This window comes from Acinonyx jubatus, chromosome A3, assembly GCF_027475565.1.
Source record: "Acinonyx jubatus isolate Ajub_Pintada_27869175 chromosome A3, VMU_Ajub_asm_v1.0, whole genome shotgun sequence".
Classification (NCBI taxonomy): domain Eukaryota; kingdom Metazoa; phylum Chordata; class Mammalia; order Carnivora; family Felidae; genus Acinonyx; species Acinonyx jubatus.
In genome coordinates this window covers 14,747,925-14,772,345 of record NC_069388.1, presented here as the reverse complement: position 1 = coordinate 14,772,345, position 24,421 = coordinate 14,747,925, and the positions used below count along the sequence as shown (strand labels likewise).

General features: G+C 40.2%; 2 protein-coding genes across 5 annotated transcripts in view; one reads left to right on the top strand and one right to left on the bottom strand.

Annotated features, from left to right (window-relative positions):
- The window catches only part of WFDC11 (WAP four-disulfide core domain 11), an 82,511-nt gene that overhangs the window by 35,520 nt on the left and 22,570 nt on the right, over positions 1–24,421 (bottom strand). The gene's annotated exons all lie outside the window — the stretch shown is intronic.
- Positions 11,962–14,435, top strand: SPINT4 (serine peptidase inhibitor, Kunitz type 4). The gene is made up of 3 exons (XM_027069282.2): positions 11,962–12,076; positions 12,787–12,973; positions 14,414–14,435. The coding sequence occupies exons 1-3, from the start codon at positions 11,962–11,964 to the stop codon at positions 14,433–14,435; spliced, it is 324 nt and encodes a 107-aa protein (XP_026925083.1).

Genomic DNA, 24,421 nt, shown 5'->3' with positions numbered 1-24,421 from the left:
GAGTTCAAGCCCCCCGTCAGGCTCTGGGCTGATGGCTGGGAGCCTGGAGCCTGCTTCCGATTCTGTGTCTCCCTCTCTCTCTGCCCCTCCCCCGTTCATGCTCTGTCTCTCTCTGTCTCAAAAATAAAAATAAACATTTAAAAAATGAATTTAAAATTTTAATATACATATATAAATTTATATTAATTACAACTCAGTAAAATGAAATATTCCATCAGCTCCCTAGTCTCACTAATCACATTTCAAGTGCTCAATAACCGCCCTTCGCTTGTAGCTACTGTATTGAACAATGCAAACAGAATATTTCCAACATGGTGGAAAGTTCTATTGGAAACGTTGCTTTGAGTTATATAGCGCTAATGTCTAAATAATAACGGAAAAATAAAGATCATGATGTCAGAGAATTTTACAAGGGTTTACTATTATAGAAGTGTTTATTTTACATTTAATGTATTAGCATTTAGTTCCAATTATTTGTAAGGAAGTAAAATTTGAGGATATGTGCTAATTGTCGAAGCATGTATTTGAACTTTTTACTCTGCTATAGTATAACAGTGTAATATGAAAAGAACCTGAGGTAGGGACAGGCAGTGAAGACATTGGGAAAATGAAGGTCTTCTATCTCATAGCCACCCACACTGCGGATTTTCCAACTGAAGGAATTGGGAGTGATACAGGAATGGGCCCATGTTTTTGGAGAATTAGATGAGTGTTGGACTGGAAGGCCCACAGCCATCAAACCAAGTGAAAACTGTTACTAAAAGTGGTGTGGATAGATAGTCATCAATATTACCTATAAATGTAAAATATTTGAATCAACTTTAATTTTCAACAATAGGAGACTAGTTATGTAGATTATGATAGATCCCTGGTGTGAAACAAATGTACTTATGACAGGCTGTGAAATGGAACTTTGTCCTTTGTCTCATAGATTTTAGCTGAGACTTTGTAGCTACAGACAATTATCAACGAGTGCCCACCCATTCTAAAGAGAAGTGTGAAATACCTGAAGATGAAAGTATTTACAAGTGGCCACAGTGGGTCCAATGGCCACCCTTAACTTCTAGCCATCCAAGAGAAGGTTAGATCTTTAATGTAGAGAGGGTTCGTGAACATGCTTTTGGAAGAGGTGTCATAGAACTAAGGAATGCTGTGCTCCCCTCCACCCTGCCTAATGAGAGGCTTTAGAGGAATCAACCATTCACAGGTGAGTTGAATCTTCTGCCCGAAGAGACATTGACATTCCAGCCCCAAGCTGGGTGCAGATGAACTTCAGGAAGAGGAGATCCCCTACCCTGCTGCTGTCCAAGCAGAGCATATAAGAGTGCTTAGAAGAGATTGAGGTGTGTCCTCTGAGGTCGAAAGGCATAGAGACTATTGTCTAGATGATGAGAGGTGATGGGAGATGTCTTCCCATCCAGAGTCTGAAAAAGCTAGGAAGCCTGAGGCTTTTTGTGAGCCAAGGAAATAACAGAAGTATCCAGGCTTGGGACATCTAGGAAAAACTTCAGCAAGTAGGCTACGAGCTGTGAATACCTTGAGTGTGTGTTGCCAGGGGCAGTTATAGAAGAAGTTAGCATAAAGTGCTTCACCTCATCAGGGAATGCTGCAGTCTGGAACTGAAAATGGCCCTCGGACTGAGGGGGATGGGTATGGACATGCCTTAAGAAAGGCTAGATTAGAAATCTTCCAAAGACTCATCAACCCAAGATTCCCAGTTCCCCTTCTGTCTTACCACAGATCTTTCTTCTAAGGCTCCAAGAATGTCCCCAACAATGGCAATTGTGTTCTACCAGTTTGGGGTTTTTTGTTTTGTTTTGTTTTTGTGTGGTTTTTTTGGTTTTTAGTATCCCAGGGCAGAATTCCTCTACCAAATGTCAAAAAAACGTACCTGGTTTATGGAATAAGACTGCCAAGTGGCCACTTTGTGCTTCTTACTTCACTGAACAAATCAAAAGAAGTTGCCCTGTTGGCTGTAGTGATTAGTCACCATTACAAAGGAGAAATAAGACTGCTACTCAACAGTGGGGCAGGAATTAGAGCTAGAACACAGGAACTTTCTAGGTCTGGCATAGTAGAAGATAACAGCAACCAATACAGACAGAGCCATGAAGAGCTCACACGCTTCAGAAATGAGGATTTGGGGGGTGCCTAAGGGGCTCAGTCGGTTAAGCGTCTGACTTTGGCTTAGGTCATGATCTCACGGTCATGATACATTAAATGTAAACTCACGGTTGGTGAGTTCGAGACCCGCATCGGGCTCTGGGCTGACAGCTTGGAGCCTGGAACCCGCTTTGGATTCTGTCTGTGTCTCCCTCTGTCTGCCCCTCTGCTGCTTGCACTCTGTCTGTTGCATTGTCTCAAAAATAAATAAAAACATTAAAAAAAATTTTTTTAAAGAAATGAGGATTTGGAACATTCTACCAGGTGAGAAAAACAACAACATTAATCAGCTGATGCATTGCTGGCTGAAAGCAAGGGAATGTGGATGAATAGTGTGAGGAGGAAGTCAAAAATATCAGCCATGACTTTCTGATCAGAAAAGAGGACCATAATTTTCTCTTCCTTGCTATACTATGGATGTTTATAAATTTAATGTCATTAATATTGTATGTGTGTGTTTATTTTAGTTATCTTCCATCTCCCATGTTCTTCTACTATTTTATATTATGTGAGCAGGTAATATTTACATTAGAATTTTTTGCATGGGTGTTTTAGTCAGCATTGTTCCATAACAATCCCCCACCAGTAAATCTCAGTGACAGCAACAACAAAAGTTTATTTCTCTCTCACACATAAGCAGGAAAACAGATGTCTAACTAGTCTAAACTGGATTTGACTGAGCTTAGATCTGGGCCAAGGGTAGAGTCAACTTTTGATCCTTGTGTCTCTCATTCTTCTTGGACCAACTGTTTCTCAAGAAACACTCTTCTTGTGGCAAAATGCAGAGCTCAAAAGAGGAAATCCAACCTGCAAGCATATTTCAAGCCTGATATTATTCTTTGACTAAAGCAAACAAAAGGATCAAGTCCAAAGTCAAAGACCTAGAAAATACAGAGGGAGTACAGTCTGTCCACCTGGAGGCCATTGGAAGAGGGTCGATCTATAATAATGGATTTGAGGGGCACCTGGGTGGCTCAGTCGGTTAAGTGCCTGACTTCGGCTCAGGTCATGATCCCACGGTTTGTGGATTTGAGCCCCACATTGGGCTCTGTGCTGACAGCTCAGAGCCTGGATTCTGCTTCGGATTCTGTGTCTCTCTCTCCGCCCCTCCCATGCTTGTGCTCTGTGTCTCTCTTTCTCAAAAATAAATAAACATTAAAATTTTTAAAATAATAATAATAATGGATTTGATAAGGTTAACAAGAAAGAGGTTAACTTAATTACTATAAATGCATATGCATCCAGTGTATTCACACTTTGCATTTCAAAATAGAGAAAAGTCCCTTCTGAATGACTCTGAAATTTTTAGAAAACTATGATAGTATAAAGAGTGTGAACATTATACTGGAAGCAATGGACAGGATGGAGGGGAGCTAGGAAGATAGAAGCAGGAGGATAAGGAATAAGACTGTCTGTACCTCTTATATTTCACCATTTAAGTAATGTGAAAGAAGCAATACCTAGTGAGGTATTGAATGAGGTAGAGATGGTGAATAAGTGAAAAAAAATTGTAGTCCAAAAGAGCAAAAGGAAGAGTAAAGGGAAGGCGGTGAAGCCAAAAATAGGGATCAGAGATTTCGCCTGTGTTGGAATCTGGGACTCTCCTGATGGGAACTTTTACTAAGTCCTTTTGTGTCCCATCTACACATCCTTATTGGAACAAACTTTTTCAATTCAACCAGAACTAAGTGAGTGTCTGGATAAGTACAAGGAATTATTTCAGTGAAGGATCTTAAATGGGAGTTTGACTGCAGCACAAGAATGCTACATAATAGAGGTATAAAGGAACTTGAAGGCCTTAGGAAAACTGTGTATTGATTCAAGATACAAATGATAAATATAGTAGTGTATGCATATGGCTGAGTTGCTTAAGAAAACTTTAATGCAGGGGGCGCCTGGGTGGCTCATTCCGTTAAGCGTCCGACTTCAGCTCAGGTCACGATCTCACAGTCTGTGAGTTCGAGCCCCGCGTCGGGCTCTGTGCTGATAGCTCAGAGCCTGGAGCCTGCTTCGGATTCTGTGTCTCCCTCTCTCTCTGCCCCTCCCCTGCTCATGCTCTGTCTCTCTCTGTCTCAAAAATAAATAAAATTATTAAAAAAAAAGAAGAAGAAAACTTTAATGCAGCAATCAATCAGAGAAGCTGGTCCTGGAAGTTGGACACCCAAGAAGGGAGTTCAGGGCAGAAACTTTCCATTAGACAAATCCAGGGAATCTTTTGGAGCAGTGGTGGGAAGGGCTGTTTAAGCAAGTAGTATTAGGCTAATAAATAAAATATCTTGCATCGGCATTGACCAAGAGAACGGAAAGAAGTCACAGTGACATTGGGACAAAATTATTTCTGTGGAGCTATGACTTGAGATCTTTTCCCAGTTAGCCTTGAGTGCTCTGCTCCTAGTGACTTGGCAGAACAGTTTCCATATGAATACAACAGAAAAAGGTTAGAAGCCCAGGGGCACAGTCCTAAGGTAGAAATACATACTGAGTGTACATACAGAGTGTATACAATATGGGTAGAGTGGCAAGATACAGTAAGATCCTTGGAACATGTCTAAGAATGCTCCTGAGAGCTAGATTTGTTCCCAACAGATCAAGTTTGTTTTTCTGGAGTTCAAATGCTAAAAACTCCCTGAGTCCAGGGGTATCTATCTGCTTGTAATTCCCTCATTTACCATAGGCATATAACATGTGGTGGGCACAGGGGTGAGATGGTGGGACAAACAGTAAATGGAGGATATGAGGATGAGCTCCTAGGTTTGGAAGTCTCAAGAGTTACAAGGACAGCAACACAACAACTCAAGCAGCCTTAATAGGAAGAGATATGAAGAGAGACTTGGAATTGTAGTCATCATTTGTCCCAAATTTTGCAAACAATTGACACTAGCTACCTCTGTTCACTTGGAAATCAAAGAAAATCCTTATTTCTAAGCCATCACTCATGTAAATCCCCCACCAAACTCTTACCTTTTGGCTTATTCATCTATGGCTCTTAAAACCTAACAGCACGACCTCTGAACTCATGTGCTTTGTGAGGTTCCTACTTTGAGAATGCACAAGTTCTCTCCCGTGCCTTTTCAGTAGGAAAGCTATAGTAATAGCCACTGCAGTCTCCCTGTGAACTTCTAGCAACTTGGGTGTCAAGCTCCAAGTATGATCTGAATACTTCAGAAAAATGCCCAATTGCCTTGGGCTCAGCACAAGGAAGGAAGGAAAGGAAAGAGTGAGGGTGTTCTTTTGATGGAGGAGTACTTGGAGCCCCAAAGGTCCCTGCTCTAAAAGACTCAAGGAGAAAAAGTACACAACAAAACAAGTAAGATCCCAACAACTAGGACTTATTAAATTGCTAACTTTGGGTCAGACACTGTATACTTGCTATCAGCCAACTCCATGACTCCTGGGCCCTGGGATTTGTCAAAGAAAAGGAGAGGCATGTACCAGGGTCTGGGAAGGAAATCAGGGCCATAATAACCCAACCCCAGAGGCTGGCCCCAGACTCCTTGACTGCAAGGGGTTTCATAGCTCCACCTAATATCAAATTTGCACCCCCATTTTTGTCCATGGAAGCAACAAACAGGCATCAAGCTTTTCATGGCCAGGTTCTACCATGTCTGGGCCCACAGCTCCATCATGGCGGTGCCAAGCAGCTGAAATACTTCTCTTCACCCAGTTGCCCACTGTTGTTTAACCATATATTGATTTTATTACCTACCACCTCAGATCTATTTCCCTTTTTACCCTCAAACTCCTGGTTGGACAGACACAATTCACATTCCTTCTTCCCACAACCTTAGAACCAGAAGGATCTGTGCAATTATTTGGTCTAATCTCTGCATTTTAAAGTTAGGGGCACCTGGGTGGCTCAGTCGGTTAAGCGTCCGACTTCGGCTCAGGTCATGATCTCAGGGTTCGTGGGTTTGAGCCCCACAGTGGGCTCTGTGCTAACTGCTCAGAGCCTGGAGCCTGCTTCAGATTCTGTATCTCCCACTCTTTCTGCCCCTCCCCTATTCATGCTCTGTCTCCCTCTCTCTCAAAAATAAGCAAACATTAAAAAAAAATTAAAGTTAGAATAACTGATAGAGAAAGGGAGGATATGTTCGAGGCCACATAAAAAGAAAGTGGCATTGGTAGAGTCAAAGCACAGTATCTTGGGTCTTGCTTTGTCCCCATGGGTTTAATGGGCTGTACTGATGCAGAAGCATGCGGTACACTTCTCTTGCTTTCAGACCCCTTGTAACATAGTGTCCATACTCAAGTATGCAGAACTCCTTCACCTGCAGCATGTACTCATGCAACCAAGTTTTAGAGTCCCACCTCTTCTCTCATAGCCAAGCTTTCAAGACTTAACCCGGGAACTCTGAAGTATCAGGAGCAGTGGCCCAGGAAGCAGTTGGGATTCCATGAAGCTCTGATAGCATTAGCTTCATGGTGGTCCCCCTGCCAGGCACACACTTCCTGACTCAGGGGGATTTGTCTGCACTATTGGTATGTCCACTCTCACCATCAACCGGAGGCAGTTTTATTAAGCTTTTCATACACAAAGTACCTAGTTACTTACTCCCTTGGGCCGCTTTCCAGAAAATCATCCACTCAGAGAAGTCAGAGATAGATCCTACATTCCATCAGCCTTTTGTCATTAGGCATTCCTTCCTAAACTGAGAGCGAAACTGTGGGTTCTGATTACAGGAAAGAATACCTCCCTGGTGCATTAGGAATTCCTGACCTAGAGTCTAGCCTCGCAATATTCTAACACTCCTTCATGGCAAAGGCTAAGGCAAGAATGTAGCCCCTCCAGGGGTCTCAGTCCTGCTCTACTATGCCATTCAGTCTAATCATCTGGAGCAGTGAGGAAAGCACCCAGAAGGGTTCAGATGAACCTCCTACTTGATTTTATCAGGACAACACGGAAGAAATTTCATCTGAGATAAGATTATCCTTTTAGGCTGGGACGTAGATTTTTGGTGGTTCCTCTTGCATTTAGTTCCCATCTTCCCCACTTCACTACCTCTCAGCCCTTGGGGCAGGACAGGATGTAGCTAATGAACAAAGGGGAATCTTATGTCCCCAGAGTCCCATCCCCTCCTATCCACCTTCAAAGCAGCATGATGTCCTAGAAAAAATAATTTAAGTTAATGTGAAGACCTGGGTTCAAATCAATTTACGGTTTTATTTATTGACATTCAACCTTGTTTTGAAGGATTTAAGGCAGCTTACCAGGATTCATAATACATACTATTCAAATAAATAAATTTAGCCTATCTAAGTAAGACAGAGGAAAGAAGATATAAAAATAATAAAGTATGGTAAAACTATGCAGAAGATTAACACAGCAAATACATGCTACAAGGATCACAGACACTTGCTATGAAATATCATAACTAGGGCACCTAGGTAATTCAGTTGGTTGAGCGTCCAACTCTTGATTTCAGCTCAGATCATGATCCCAGGGTCGTGGGATGGAGCCCTGTGTTGGGCTCCACACTGAGAATAAAGCCTGCTTAAGATTCTCTACCTTTGCTCCTCTCCTTAACCCATGCTCGCTCTCTCTAGCTCTCTCTCTCTCTCTCTCAAATAAAAAATAAATAAAATAAATATTATAATATTAGCTCTAAGCTTTCGTAATAACACAACAAGGGCAGCACAATCAGTTACAACTTTTAGAGTAAGCATAAGTTTAGCCCAAAAAGATACTCAGGAACAGTGGAAATAATCATGGTAGTAAACAGCAAAAGAGACAAGCTCTTCCACATGTTCTCAAAGAGGAAAGACTGTGCAGTAAGATGGACAACACTCTCCATGATGACCTCAAGTTAGATTCCAGGAAGTTTTCTGGGGCTATTTCTCTAAGGGTTTTTAAGCATAAGCCAACAACACGCAATTCAATGACAACAGCTCTTTGGAGGCCCTACATGGTATAATCCATGGATGTGTTTCAAGAACTCAGAAGAAAAAAGGCACTAATTATCCTCTTTTTCCCCCACAGGCCTCCACAATATTGTTTTTCTTAGTCCACTTTTAGGAAGGCATTGAGAAGCAATAAATTTGAGGTCATTCTCCCCAACGAAATCTGACTTGCAAACAGATTTTGAGTTTGGCAGAAAAGACTAATTTACCATGAAACTCATGTAGTTTAAGCTCCAGATCCGTCACTTGCTTCTCTCAGGATGAGGAAAGGAAAGAACAACACCGTCCAAGCCCAGAGACAGCCATCACTGTCCCAACCCAAGATGGGGGATGGAAGGGTGGTGGGCTGGGGGGTATATCCTAATAGCGATCTTAAGTTACTTCTGTGTTCATGTCTGGACAACCCTCACTGACAATCTGCCCCTGGTTGCACCCATCGGTCAAAATGCTCCCATGTTTGACCTCAGGCAGAAGTAGTAATAAGATGTTGCACTACAATGTGCTCGGAGCCAGAGTTCAAGGTTTCATGGCCATATCATGAACCCAAGACAGGCACAGTGAGGGTGGTGAGGACTTGGCGGAGCTGGATCAGTGGCTATTAGGCTGCAATGAGAGTCCATTAGATCCAGATCAAAGAGCTAGAATTCTCCAAGGGCTTGCCCCAGGCATGTAGCACCACCTGAACCAGAAACTATGAAGAAAGTTACAGATGTGGCTTTGCCAGTGTTATCAATCTGGAAAGGATTTTTCCCAAATAATCAGTAACTTATTTTTTTATTGAGATATAATTGAGATGTGACATTGTGTACATTTAAGGTATACAACCTGTTGATTTGATAAATTTATATATTACAATATAATTACCACTGTAGCATTAGCTAACACCTCTATCAAGTCACATAATTGTTATTTCTTTTTTGTGGTGAGAATGATTACAATCTAGTCTCTTAGCAACTTTGAAGATTATAATACAGTATTGTTGACTATAACCACTATGCTGTGTATTAGCTCTCCAGGACTATAACTTTAAATTTTTGATTAACCATGCTAGAGAAAAGACTGAATCATCTTTCTGTTCTCCCTACAGAAATAAGATATTACAAAATCGCTGTCATAATAAAAGGTGATCAAAGAATAATCAGCCACAAAATATAGGAAAAGGGTATTATAAAGATATTTTAAATAATGGTAATGAAATGTTATTTTTCTAGGATTCATGATGTTTGATATATTTATAAGCTTTTGGAAACATGTGATTTTTTTTTGTAATTTCTTTTTTCATTCCAAATACATATTCACTTACCTACCTAATTTTTTATCTGTAGTTTTGTATTGTTCCATTGCATTATCTTTCTTTTTTTTAATTTTTTTAACATTTTATTTTAGTTTTTGAGAGACAGAGAGAGACAGAGCACAAGCAGGGGAGGGGCAGACAGAGAGAGGAAGACACAGAATCAGAAGCAGCCTCCAAGCTCTGAGCTGTCAGCGCAGAGCCAATACAGGGCTCGAACTCACGAATCGCGAGATCATGACCTGAGCCAAAGTTGGAAGCTCAGCTGACTGAGCCACCCAGGCGCCCCCATTGCATTATTTTCTAAAATAAGGTCCCAAGATTATATAGGTTTCACGCTCCACAAAACTTGTTGTAGCCTTTTATAATAAATCAGTAACACAATAAGTAAACTGCTTTCCCTGAATTTTGAGAACTCCTCTAGCAAATTGCTCAAACCCAAGGAGGGGATCATAGGAACATCCAATTTATAACTGGTTGGTCAGAAGTACCCTTAACAACCTGGACCTGCCATTGGTATCTGATGTGAGTAGAGGGGTGCGGTCTTGTCAGACTGAGCCCTTATCTGTGGGATCTGATGATATTTCCAGGTAAATAGTGTGAGAATTTAGTTAAATTGTAGGGCACCCAGCTGGTGTTACAGAATTGCTTGATGTGTGGAAACACACACACACACACACACACACACACACACACACACACACACACTCACACCTGGTCTCAGAAGTGAGGCAGTGCTATTGTACAGTCAGGAGAGTAAAGGACATACAGGAGGAGTGTGTTTTTCCCTTACACTAACCAAAGTGATTTATAGATTCCATGCAATCCCTATCAAAATTCCAAAGGCATAATAGAAAAAACAATCCTAAAATTTGTATGGACCACAAAACTCCCCAAAAAGCCAAAGTAACTTCAGAAAGATAAACAAAGCTGGAGGCACCACATTTCCTGATTTCAAACTACATTTAAAAGCTACGATAATCCAGGGTGCCTGGGTGGCTCAGTTGGTTAAGTGTCTGACTGTTGATTTCAGCTCAGGTCATGATCTCACAGTCCCTGAGATCAAGCCCCATGTCGGGCTCTGTGCACTGACAGCACGGAACCTGCTTGGAATTCTCTCTATCTCTGCTTCTCCACTGCTTGCTCACTCGCTCACTCTCTCTCTCTCTCTCTCTCAAAATAAATAAATTAACTTTTTTTAAAAAGCTATAGTAATCAGGGGTTCCTGAGTGGCTCAGTCAGTTAAGTGTCCAACTTTGTCTCAGGTCATGATCTCAGGTTCATGGGTTTCGGCCCCCTGTAGGGCTCTGTGCTGAGAGCTCAGAGCCTGTAGCCTGCTTCGGATTCTGTGTCTCCTGGTCTCTCTGCCCCTCCCCTGCTCACACTCTGTCTTTCTCTCTCTCTCCCAAAAATAAATAAACATTTAAAAAAAAATGTTAAGCTACAGTAATCAAAACATTATTGTATTTGCATAAAAACAGACCCACAGGGTGCCTGGCTCAGTCAGTTAAGCGTTTGACTTAAGCTCAGGTCATGATCTCCCAGTTCATGAGTTCAAGCCCCACATCAGGCTCTCTGCTGTCAGCGCAGAACCCACTTCGGATCCTCTGTCTCCCTCTCTCTCTGCCCCTCCCCTGCTTGCTATCTCCCTAAAAAATAAAATAAACATTTAAAAAGAAACAGACCCATAGACCAATGAAACAGAACCAAAAGCCCAAAAATAAACCCACGCATATATGGTTAGCCAATATTTCACGAGGGAACCAAGAATACACAATGGGAAAAGGATAGTCACTTTAATAAATGATGCTGGGAAAACTACATGTTCACATACAAAACAATGAAACTGGACCCCTATCTTACACCACTCATGAAACTTAATTTGAAATGGATAAAGAAGAGTATAAATGTGAAAGTCAAAATTTCAAAAGTCTTACAAGAAAACAAAACTAAGAAAAAACAAATTTGTCCCATATTCCTAGGTATAGTGAGTTCAAATTTTGATTCCACTTACATAATCGATGGGTGACCTTACACATATAATTTAACCTCGGCCTCAATTTCTTCATCTATGATGGTAATAATTGCATGAAACTCACAGGGTGCCTGTGATTTTTTTGAAATTTAATGATTTTGTGTAGATAGATAGATAGATAGATAGATAGATAGATAGATAGATAGAGCCTAGCATATAGGAAGTACCATAGGGGTTAGTTACTGTCATTACTATTATTGTTTTTATTACATTCTTCCTGTTTCACCAGGATCAGTCTCTTCCTTATTGTCGAAGGCTGAAGAGAAGAAAGGAAGCAAGCCTTTTTTAATTTTTGCCCTAATTATTCTATTCTCCATGATTAAACTTATGCTAGCAGCTCTGAAGCTTTAGTTTCTATAGTTTCTAGATGAACATGGGACTCACTATCAGGGGTCTAATCAGCTTGGGGCCTTCAGCTTCATGGCTGGCTACCCAGGCATTCACTGTTCAACTCAACACCTAGTAATGCCCAGTCCTGGCCCTTGGGGTAAGCGGGTTCAGCCCTCTCAAGTATCAAGGCCAAAATATAACATCAGTTGACACTAAGACTCTCCTACTTGCTGCCTGCTGCATCATGAAGCCTGCTGAGTTGGGATTTCTTCTAGGTCTCTTCATCTTCTTCTTGCTGACTACCCCATTAATGGGTGGTGTTGCTAGACTTGCTGAAATGATATGTGGAGACCTCAAAGGTATGAACCTGAAGCAGAAAATAAATCCAAAGACCAATTATGAATGAGGGAGAAAGTGGTAAAAAAGAAAATGTGATATACAGCTGGTCCATGAAGGTTCTCCTTTTGTGTTATTACCCATAGATTCTTAGTCCTTTGACTCTGGGAATTGCTTAATCTAGGGGTCTTGTGGATGTCTGGTGAGAAAAAAAAACTATGATGCAAATAACACCCTTCCAGATAGGGCCGTCTTTTGTAGGGTGTCCAAAGGACCAAAAGTATTTTGAATTAGGGGTTTTATGACAAATTTCAAAGATCTCAGACCATTCAAGAGTACATATTGAGATGAGAATAAAGGGGGGGTTGGATACTGAGAAAACAGGCATTTTCAATATCTTGGCTTCCAGTGCATAGAGAACACTTGAACACATGGCCCCTGTTTTAATAAGCTCACAATGTAGATGTGAAAGATAATGAAGCTTTCTTCCACAGATCATGAGTACAGGCTTGGTGCTTCTGGAGCATGGGAAGGTGGCAGAGTCTATCCTGCAAGTCAGACACCCCAAACTCTGGCCCAGCCACTTAGCAAATGTGGGCTCTTGGTCAAGTCACTCAATCACTTACCACCCATTTCCAAACTAACGTGAGGAATTTTTAAGGGCCCTGGAAGGCAAGATCTCCTGCTGAGTCCTAACTAATTCCCCCTAACTCAATGGGAACCTCTCATGCAGATCCCTGCAAAATGGATATGAATCCTGGCAGCTGTTTTGAAATTCACTTTAGATTTTTCTACAACCAAACCTCCAAAAGATGTGAAAGTTTTATCTTCACTGGCTGTAATGGCAACCTTAACAACTACAAGCTTAAATTAGAATGTGACATAGCCTGTGTTGAAGAATACAGAATAGGGGCGCCTGGGTGGCGCAGTCGGTTAAGCGTCCGACTTCAGCCAGGTCACGATCTCGCGGTCCGTGAGTTCGAGCCCCGCATCAGGCTATGGGCTGATGGCTCAGAGCCTGGAGCCTGTTTCCGATTCTGTGTCTCCCTCTCTCTGACCCTCCCCCGTTCATGCTCTGTCTCTCTCTGTCTCAAAAATAAATAAACGTTAAAAAAAAAAAAAGAATACAGAATAAAGTAAGGAGTCCCATCTTGCCCTTGGTCCTTGGGGGAGAGGAAAAGGAGAGGCTCTGAGATCCTAGGATCCCTGGTTGGGAGGGGAAGAGGGAGGATTGTCCTAACCAAAAAGTTTAATAGTTGGGCTGGATCTCAGGATCATTTGTCATTTTTCAGTTAGGAAATCAAAAGTCCAGAGGAAAAATAGTAGTCACCAGTTATCACATAATTACCGTGTGCCAGGCGCTGCCCTAAGCAATTTACATGTATTGATACAATTTAAAATTAAAATCACCCTAAGGTAGATTTGTATTATTAAAGTGGCAGATTAAGAAACCAACTCCAGTAGAGGTAACTAACTGGCCCAAGTTCACATTAAATGACATACCAAGGTTTCTAACCAGATTTGATGGTCACCTACAGCTTGACCATTTTACATGCACAGGTTCACCCAAACCCAATCCTTGTGATCCTAGACCTGTGATCTCTCCATAGCAATATCCTGTTTTATACAACTAAGCTCTCAGCCCAAATTTGACCATTCCCCAGTCATTGGAACTAGAAGAAGGTCTATGGAGGCTAACAAGGCTATGGTATGGCTGATTTCTAGGAGAGTGAGTTGGAAAGTAACCTTGGGTGTAACTCAAAAATGGAAATTTTGTTTTATTTATTTAATATTCCTAGTGAATTTTTGCAATGCCTGGCACACAGTAGACAATGACTAAGTTTTAAGGGAATGAAAGAGTAAGAGATCAGTCAATGGAACAGGGGGGACATTGAAAGATATGGCATCCTCAGGACTTCCCCTGGGATAAAAATGACTTAAATTAATCGAGGGAGACTTTTCAAAACCTATAACACAGATTTTTGTTGTTTTTGTTGTTTGTTTGTTTGTTTGTTTGTTTGTTTGTTTTTGCTTAAACAGGGAAACCAAATAAAAAAGGTCAAGAGTTGATACATCATTCTGAAACATAGCTGTAAGAAAATTCAAACCAATTTTAAGATCTTTGTAATATTTCCATAACCCTGGAAACTTCCATCTGTTTGCTATTTTCCTGACTTTAGTTTTATCTTTCTTGAGAAATAACTGTATGACCATTGAAATGAAAGCAACTTTGTGTCAGTTTTCCCTGCTCTCTGAAATGTCTCTCCCCCACCTTATCCAGAGTTGAATGTCAGCTGGTTCCATCCTTAGCTGCCCTCTCCCCATTGAACCATTTCTTATACATGCACACAATGTTTCAGGTGTGACAAACCAGATCTGTAGAGGTTTATACCACCTCCCTTCTCAGGTTGAACTAGTTAGTAGAACCAAAGTACCTAACTTGTGCTCCTTTTTGCCCATGAAACCAAAATGAGAAGAATGAGCCCTGAGCCTCACATGACAAATGTTTCTTTGTGACACTTCCTGATTCATGGACACCAAGTCAGGAGCTCCAGTTAGCTTAACTAGCCTCCTGACTTGATCCCTATTAATAAGTAGTTATTTAGACACTGTTTCGTATCTCAGTCATTGAAATTTGACTTGGCTGTTCTTAGTCATTCTGGCAAAATAACTGAATTTCAATCAATGACTGTGTTTTACTACCAAGAAAATAATCACCCAGACACTAGCTGCCAAGTGTCTGAATATAATGCTACAAGGTTCGACATGGCCATGATCTTCCCAGCTGTAGGACACTCAGCTTGACCATCTTATCTCTGAATTTATCCAAACATCCCTGTCCTGCATACCTTCCCTGTCCCTCTTATTGACCAAGTCCAATCCCTTACCTGAGAATGCATCCTGGACTATTAGTAGCTAGGGCCAACATCAGAGACATTATAAACCAGTGAGATCCTGTAACCAGACATGCAAGCCTGGTCTTTTCTCAGTCCTAAAAATAAGAAAATTAATCCCCCAAATTGAGACCATTTTCTGCAAGAGCTCTGATTACTTCAAAATTAGGCCTTCATCCAAAGAGAGTTTACTCTGAACAGGTGAAGCCCAAATTCTGGCATGTTTCAATTTTGGTGAAGACCTGGGAATTACAAATTCTTCTTAAGCCAAATAAGCTGTTGGAGACATGCTGTGCACTCTGAAATAATAGGAACTAGGCTAACCTGACTGGTTCACATAAGTGGAAGTTCTGAGATTTTCCTTTTGCAAGTCACGAAGCTGGGTGTCCCAGAAATAGACAGTCTTTCAGACAAAATAACATATTCCCCCAGCCTGTTTGCTTCTTCTGCTAACCAAGTCCTGGAAATGCTGGACAAGTAAAAAGAAGGCATATGGATATGAATAACTAAAGTCAAGACTAAGAATTTTTTAAGTTTATTTATTTGTTTTGAGAGAGAGACAGAGAAATAGACCAAGAGAGAGAGAATCCCAAGCAAACCCCGCATTGTCAGTGTGGAGCCTGGCATGGGGCCCAGATCTACAAACTGCATGTTCATGACCTGAGCCTAAATCAAGAGTTGGTTGCTTAAGTAACTGAGTCACCCAGGTGCCCCAAGACTAAGAATTGTTTGAGGAAAGAGGGCAGTGTTATCTTGGTGAGGAAAGAAATAGATGCCCAAGACAGATTGCTGGGCACAAATGGTAAAAGGAGTTGGATGAAAGCTTTTGAGTTATATTATTCTCCCCACCATAAAAATCTGGATCTATCACCATCCACATCCACAAGATACTACAAGTGCAACTGATATAACAAAGTGGCGGTTCCAGAGCACAGCTATAGTAAGAAGTATATAAAAACAGGTGCAATTGGACTAGGCAGACACAGAGTTTATTGTTTATCCTTCTTCCTATACACACTGAGGGATAATGGCTAAACCAAAGAGAAAAAAAAATTGCGATAGAAAAGACATCTAGGGCAGAAACGTAGAAATGTTCCCTAAGCAGGGAGGGAGACAGAGGGAAAGTGTTATTTAGGAAGTAGCAAATGAGTGTAAGTAAGACCACATTGTATTATTGTGGAGTTTTGACTGGAATTCTCCACCACCTACTTTGAATCAACCAACAGAAGTGCAAGTTACCCCACCAACCACCCATCCACCACATACATATGAAAATTATAACAGGAAGCCTCACTAAAATGGAGTTGGGAGGTGTCAGCAGGGGGAGCTCTACCTCTCCTAGTCAATTGTAGACCAAGCAGGAAGAGACAGACTTGACCTTGCATGTGGATACTACTCTACTCTTCCTGCCTCAGGAAGAAATACTTCCCTCATCCCTTTGGGCAAGAGCTCAGCCAATGAGAAGCCACCATACTTTGAACTCCCACTATACTCCAATGCACTTTTAGTTTATAACAGCCCTCTGTACCTACTCCTTTTCTCATTAAAAAAGTGTACCTCTCCTTTGTTCCCCAAACTTGCCTACAGTTTGGCCACAGCTTGTTTGTCCAGATTACAATTCTCTTTTGTTCCCCCAATAAACCCATATTTTGCTGGTAAAATAATTGATAGTTTTTAGTTTTAAGGTTAACACACCCAATAAAAGCAAAACCGGCTGATATTTCCACAAATGATCACAAACAAAATTTGTCACAAATATGTAAACAAAGAGAAACAAGCTAAATAACCAATATTAAATAACCCAGAATTAATTGAAGAGATAAATGAAATAGACATAATTAATATTCTCAACTAGGTAAGAATGGATATGGGTAGGTTAAAGCAGGAACATATATTATCAAAGAAGAACCAATAAAAAATAATAGGATTTGGAAAATAGAAAAGGTGACCTAAATGACACAGTAACTCGAGATAAAAATAAAGGATACAGCCAAAGTACGAATTAGTGATGGTAGAAGATTAGGTCAAGGAGCTCTCTGAAATGCCAGAAAAGAATAAAGAAATTTTAAAATATGAAAATTAAGGTAGGGTGATATGGCCGAGCAGGAAACACCAGGAATCTGTCTCCCTGCCTAAACAACGATGGCACTTACAAAATATGTCTGATGGAACTATATTCAGAACTGGAGTCTACTGAGGTTTGCAACTTCCACAGGAAGGCTTAGGTGGTAATTGCAATTCATTTTAATCAATTTCAGTTCTTAGCATGCTAGTAGCTACACATTCTCCACCCTCATCCTGCCTTATGGCAGGCAGCTGTGCACATGTTCCTGGAGCAACTTAAACACAGCTTACAGCAGCCAGGGTAGGCAAAAAAGGACCCCCTCTTCCAAATGTCAGGGATCCATGGTCTGATCACTGATTGCTGCCTCTGATCAGAGTGCACACAAAGAAGCACCTCCCCTCATTGTTGCAAGCCCCTCCCTCTCATGCTAAAGTGACTTCCAGGTGTTTAAAGGGCCAGTGCCTTTTTTCTCTCCCTTTATTTTCCTCTTTTTCTTTTTGGGAGCCAGACATTAAAGACTAGGATGTTCAAAACAACTGTATGTACAGGGAAAATTAGAAAGTGACCATACACACCTAGGAAAAGATATGAGAACACCTTAAGTGTACATTTAAGACTGTTCCTCAGCACAGAGACAACTAAGCAATCCAAAAAGCAAATAAAACCTCACAAAAACAAGAGCAAAATAAAACAACATACCCTGGGAAAGCAAGAGAATCTGATTTCCAGAGTTAACCACATTATTAGGTTCAAATGTCCAGTCTCCACCAAAAAGAAATCACAAAGCATGCAAAGAAACACAAAAGTATGGCCCATTCAAGTCAAAATAAATAAATCAGGGGCACCTGGGTGGCTCAGTCAGTTAATCGTCCGACTCTAGATTTCAGCTCGAGTCATAACCTCACACTTCCTGAGATTGAGTCCCACGCCAGGCTCTGCACTGACTGGGACTCTCTCTCTCCCTCTCTCTCTGCCCCTCCCCATCTCAAAATAAGTAAACCTTAAGTAAATAAATAAACAAACAAACAAACAAACAGAAACTGCCCCCCCCGAAAGATCTGATGGCAGATCTGCTAGACAAAGATTTTAAAACAACTGTCTTAAAGATGCTCAAAGAAATAACATGGAGAAAATCAAGAAAATAATGTATGAACAAAACAGAAATATTAATAAGGAGATTTTTTTAATCTTTTTTTAAACTGTTTATTTTTGAGAGAGAGAGAGCACAAGCAGGGGAGGGGCAGAGAGAAAGGGAGACACAGAATCTAAAGCAGGCTCCAGACTCGAGCTGTCAGCACAGAGCGCAATGCGGGGCTTGAACCCATGAACTGTGAGATCATAACCTGAGCCAAAGTTGGACGCTCAACCAACTGAGCCACCCAGGCGTCCCTATATTTTTTTAAATCTTTAAAAAAAAAACTTAAAAGAAGTGCTGAAGCTGAAAAGTACAATAACTGAAATGAAATTTTCAGTAGAGGGATTCAAAGGCAGATTGAAGAAGACAGAAGAAAAAAAGAAATAAACATGAAGATAGAACCATGGAAATTATCAAGTCTAAAGAGGAGAAAGAAAAAAGGTTGACAAAAGCGAACAAAACCTTAGAGATGTTTGGACACCATTAAACAAACCAAGATATGCATCGTGGGAGAAGAAGAAGAAGAAGAAGAAGAAGAAGAAGAAGAAGAAGAAGAAGGAGAAGGAGAAGGAGAAGAAGAAGAAGAAGAAGAAGAAGAAGAAGAAGAAGAAGAAGGGGAAGAAGAAGGAGGAGGAGGAGGAGGAAAAGAGGAGGAGGAGGGGGAGGAAGAAGGAGGAGGAGGGGGAGGAAGAAGGAGGAGGAGGAGGAGGAGGGGGAGGAGGGGGAGGAGGAGGAGGAGAAGAAGAAGAAAGAAGAAGAAGAAAAAGAAGAAGAAGGGAGAAGGCCAGAGATACTGTTTGAAGAAATAATGACTGAAAACTTCCCAAGTTTGATGAAAGATAGGATTATAAATATCCAAGAAGTTCAACAAACTACAAATAAGATGAACTCAGAGAAATGCACAGAGACACATTATAATCAAACTTTCAAAAGCTAAAGACAAAGAGAGAATCTTTAAAGCAGCAAGAGAAAAGTGACACATCACATACAAGGGATCTTCATTAAGATAACAACAGATTTCTCATCAGAAACTTTAGAAGCCGGTAGGCAGTGGGCTAATACAGTAAAAATGCCAGAAGAAAAAAACCATCAACCAAGAATCCTATATCCAGCAATAATGTCCTTTTAAAGAGGAGGAGATAGGGGATCAACCAAGATGGCAATATAGGATTCTCCTGAACTCCCCTCCCACCTTGAACACTGAATGTACAGCTACACATGGAACAATTACTTCTGAAAAAAAAAAGCCAGAAACTAGCTGAGTGATTCCTATACACTGGGCAAATGAGAACATACTCATATTGAAACAGGTAGAAAAGCCTGAGACACTCTCATCATAAATGCCACTGCTAAAATAATAAATAAATAAATAAATAAATAAATAAATAAATAAATAAATAAATCCCACCCCTACCACAGTGCCATACAATCAGGAAGGAACTTCCAACTCCCAGCCTTTTGAGGAGCAAAGTGTTTCAAGCCCAAATTTAGTGCCCCACCTAAGGAATGGGCCCCCAGAACACTAATTCTGAAAGACAGTGAGATTTGCATCAACAAGACCTACAAGATTATAGCAAACAGCAAAAGAAGCAGTTAATAGGTGCATGAGCATGGCAAGACCCTCCCCTGAAGATCAGCACCAAGTTCATGCTGTGCCAGGTCCCCAAAATTTGGAGGTTTGATACCAGCTCCCCAAAATGTGGAGCCTGCTTTGGATTTTCTGTCTCCCTCTCTCTCTCTACCCCTCCTCTGTGCATTCTATCTCAAAAATAAATAAATAAACATTAAAAAACAAAGAAAGGAATAGAGAAAATCTCCAGAAACAACAACTTTACAGGTAATACAGTGGCATTAAATTCATATCTATCGATAATCACTGAATGTAAATGGACTAAATGCTCCAATCAAAAGACATAGGGTATCAGAATGGATTAATAATAAAAAAAAGACCCATCCATATGCTGCCTACAAAAGACTCATTTTAGACCTAAAGACATCCCCAGATTGAAAGTGAGGGGATAGAGAACCATCTATCATGCTAATTGACTTCAAAAGAAAGCCAGAGTAGTCATACTTATATCAGGCAAACTAGGTTTTAAACCAAATACTGTAATATGAAATGAAGAAGGGTAATATATCATAACTAAGGGGTCTATCCAACAAGAAAAATGTAACAATTGTAAATATTTATGCCCCCAACTTGAAACACCCAAATAGATAAATCAATTAACCACAAACATAAAGAAATTTATTGATAATGATAAATTAATAGTAGGGAACTTTAACATCTCACTAACAACAATGGACAGATCATCTAAGCAGAAAATAAACAAGGAAACAATGGATTTGAATGACACACTGGACCAGATGGACTTAAGAGACATATTCAGAACATTTCATCCTAAAACAGCAGAAAACACACTCTTTTTCAATGTACATGGAACATTCTCCAGAATACAGCACATACTGGGTCACAAATCAAGCCTCAACATGTATGAAAGGTTGAGATCAAAACATGCGTATTTTTAGACCATAACACTATGAAACTTGAAGTCAACCACAAGAAAAAAATTTTGGAAGTAAACCAAAAGAGACTTTTTTTCAATTTTTTTTCAATGTTTTATTTAAATTCTAGTTTATTAACATATAGTGTAGCATTGGTTTTGGAAGTATAATTTAGTGATTCATCACTTACATATAACACCCCGTGCTCAATGCAACAAGTGCCCTCCTTAGTACCCATCAACCATTCAACCCATCCCCTGCCCACTTCCCCTCCATCAACCCTCAGTTTGTTCTCTTATGGTTTGCTTTCCTCTCTTTTTTTTTTCTCTATGTTCATCTGATTTGTTGTTTAAATTCCACGTATGAGTGAAATCATATGGTATTTGTCTTTCCTGACTGACTTATTTCTCTTAGCATAATACACTATAGCTCCATCCATGTCATTGCAAATGGCAAGATTTCATTCTTTTTGATCACTAAGTAATATTCCATTGTATATATACACCATATCTTCTTTATCAAGAGACTCTTAATCACTAAATTCTACTCTTGAAACCAATATTACACTATTATATTAACTAACTAGAATTTAAGTAAAAATTTGAAAAAAATAAATAAAATAAAATATTCCATTATACACATATATAATGGACTATCATTCAGCCATGAAAAAGAAGGAAATCTCCCCATTTGCAATAACATGGATAGACTTTGAGGGCATTATGCTAAGTGAAATAAATCAGACAGACAGAGGAAAACAAATGCTATATAATAATACCTATACGTAGAATCTTAAAAAGCCAAACTCTTAAATACAAAGAGTATAATGGTGGTTTCCAGGGCTGGGGGCTGGGGAAATTAGGGAGATTTTTATTTAATGATACAAACACTCAAATAATAGATAAGTAAGTCCTGGAGATCTAATAATGCACAGCATAGTGATTATAGTCAACAATAACCATATTGCAATATGTGAACGTATCAGATCATCATGTTGTATGCCTTAAACTCATACAGTGTTAAATGTCAATTATATCTCAATGAAAGAAAGAAAGAAAGAAAGAAAGAAAGAAAGAAAGAAAGAAAGAAAGAAAGAAAGAAAATAGTGCCAAGAGCTCCTAAAGGAAAGGATTTGATAGGGCCAGGATCACGGAACGCTGCATAAAATCTAGTTGTTAAGAGTTACGGTCATGACATCCACACCCCACATCTGAATACGGGCCAAAAGATGACAGATGAGGGAATCACCATCACAAGTGCAATGAGCAATTTAATTTTTGCATGATCTCTAAAGATCCCCTCACAAAATATTTAATAACAAAGGCAAAAGAACAGTTTTACAATAAAGAAACGGGGCAGACACCATCTTAGTCAAGTGACTACAATCACCACTGCCAATAATGGGACAAATAGACATTGTGAACCACTCAGTACGATGCAATGGCAAAAACACAGTATCTGGAATATCCTGGTCAAAATTCATGACCTACACCTAATCATGAGAAAACATTGGTATAATTCAAGTTGAGGGACATTATACAAGATGTCTGGCCTACACGAAACTTCATAAAAGTCAAGACATGCCAAGAAACTGTTTCAGACTGGAGAAGACCAGAGTGGCATGACAATTAGATGTAACACATGCTCCTAGAGTGATCCTTTCTATTAAAAAGGAGGATACTGCTGGAACAATTGGCAGAATTTGAGTAGGATATCTAAACAAAGAGTGTAAGACACTTCTCCACATTATTCTTACGATGCTGTATGAACCTATTTTATTTTGTTGTTGTTGCTGCTGTTTATTTTTGAGAGAGAGAGAGAGAGAGAGAGAGAGAGAGAGAGAGAGAGACAGAAAGTGCACATGGGAGGATCAGAGAAAGAGAGACACAGAATCCAAAGCAGGCTCCAAACTCTGAGCCATCAGCACAGAGCCCAATACGGGGCTCAAACCCATGAACCATGAGATGATGATCTGAGCCGAAATCAGAGGCTCAACCGACTGAGCCACTCAGGCGCCCTGAGTATGAACCTATTTTCAAATATTTTCTTTTTTTTAACTCACTCTGATTTCTGGGGCACCTGGATGGCTCAGTCAGTGAAGCATCCGACTTCGGCTCAGGTCATGATCTCACAGTTCTTGAGTTTGAGCCCCATATCAGACTCTCTGCTGTCATCTCAGAACCCATTTGGGATCCTCTGTTCCCCCCTCTCTCTCTGCCCCTCCCCTACTCTCTCTCTCTCGCTCTCTCAAAAACAAATAAAAAATTTTTTAAAAAATACTCACTCTGATTTCTATAGAGAGTAAACTAAATTAGACCACAGGTAGAGTGAGGGAGACCAGCTGAGAGCTCTGGTAGACACCCAAGTGCAGAATGACCATAGCATGGGCTGGAGAGGGGTGGTAGAAAAGAGAGAAGTGAACACAGTAGGGACATCTTTTGAGATAAAATTAAAAGGATTTGTAAATAGACAGGACGATGGCGATATGCATTAGGAGGTATGGATGCCTCCCAGGTGAGCTTGGTTAAGTAGGTGGATGTGTCATTCACTAATACATGTAAGAATGAGAAGGAAAGACCTGGCTTGTCCAAAACATGTGAGTGGGTATGTTCAATAGATAGTTCAACATGTGGGCATGGCGCTCAGATGAGAGGTTGTATTATCTTCCAATCCAAGTGGCTTTAGAATAACCAACATTATCTATTTTTGGATACATGTATATATGTAAAATAAAATATCCATATACATGGATACATGTATGTATGTATATATTTAGAGTTTTTGTGTTTTTGATCTCTTAGTTTCTCATAAAGGTATATGAAAAATCTTACATTATGGGGCACCTGGGTGGCTCAGTAGGCCTGCTTCAGATTCTGTGTCTCCTTCTCTCTCTCTCTTTCTCTCTGCCCCTCCCCTGCTCATGCTCTCTCTCTGTCTCTCAAAAATAAATAAATGTTAAAAAAAAAACCTTTAAAAAATCTTACATTATAATTCGGATTGCCAATTGGTCCAATTCTGTCAATATTCTGTTTGTTTCTCTGTAATCAAATCTAAACTCTTACTGCTCTCAACGGGATAGGCTCAAATGTCAACAGGCAAGATACCAGGGGCAGGGGAGCAGGAAAATGACTTTATTCAGAAAACCAGCAAACCAAGGAGATGGTAGACAAGTGTCCTAAAGACTCATCTCCCCTCAGCATGAAATTTGAGCTTCTTTTATGTTAGCAGAAGGGGGAAGTGGGAAGGGCTTGGAGTCAAAAGGTGACAGACATCTATAACACAAGAGGAAGGTCATGTAAATTATTTGTCCTTGGTCAGTTGACCTCTGCATACAGGAATCTGATCTTGTCGTTCTAGTAAATAAACATAGTATAGTCATTTCTGTATGTCCTTCTTTATCTCCTTGGGTGAGGTAGGTTTTGGAAAAAGAGCAGTTTTTACCACTCAGCTGTAACAAACTTATGTGCAGAGCTAAGCAAAGGTTTCCTAGCTATACAGTTTCACAGCAGCAAGAGAAATAAAAGCAATATGGAGTCAGACGTGCTAAGTTACTCCCTGTTACATACCTTAGACCTCTGTGGTTGGGAACATATACATTCACAAGCTAGAGTGTATTATGCTAAGCAAAATAAGTCAGAGAAAGACGAGTGCCATATGATTTCACTCATATGTGGAATTTAGGAAGCAAAATTAACAAAAGAGGGGGGAAAAAGAGACAAACCAAAAAACAGAAGGTTAACCTCTTAACCATAGAGAACAGAGGGTTACA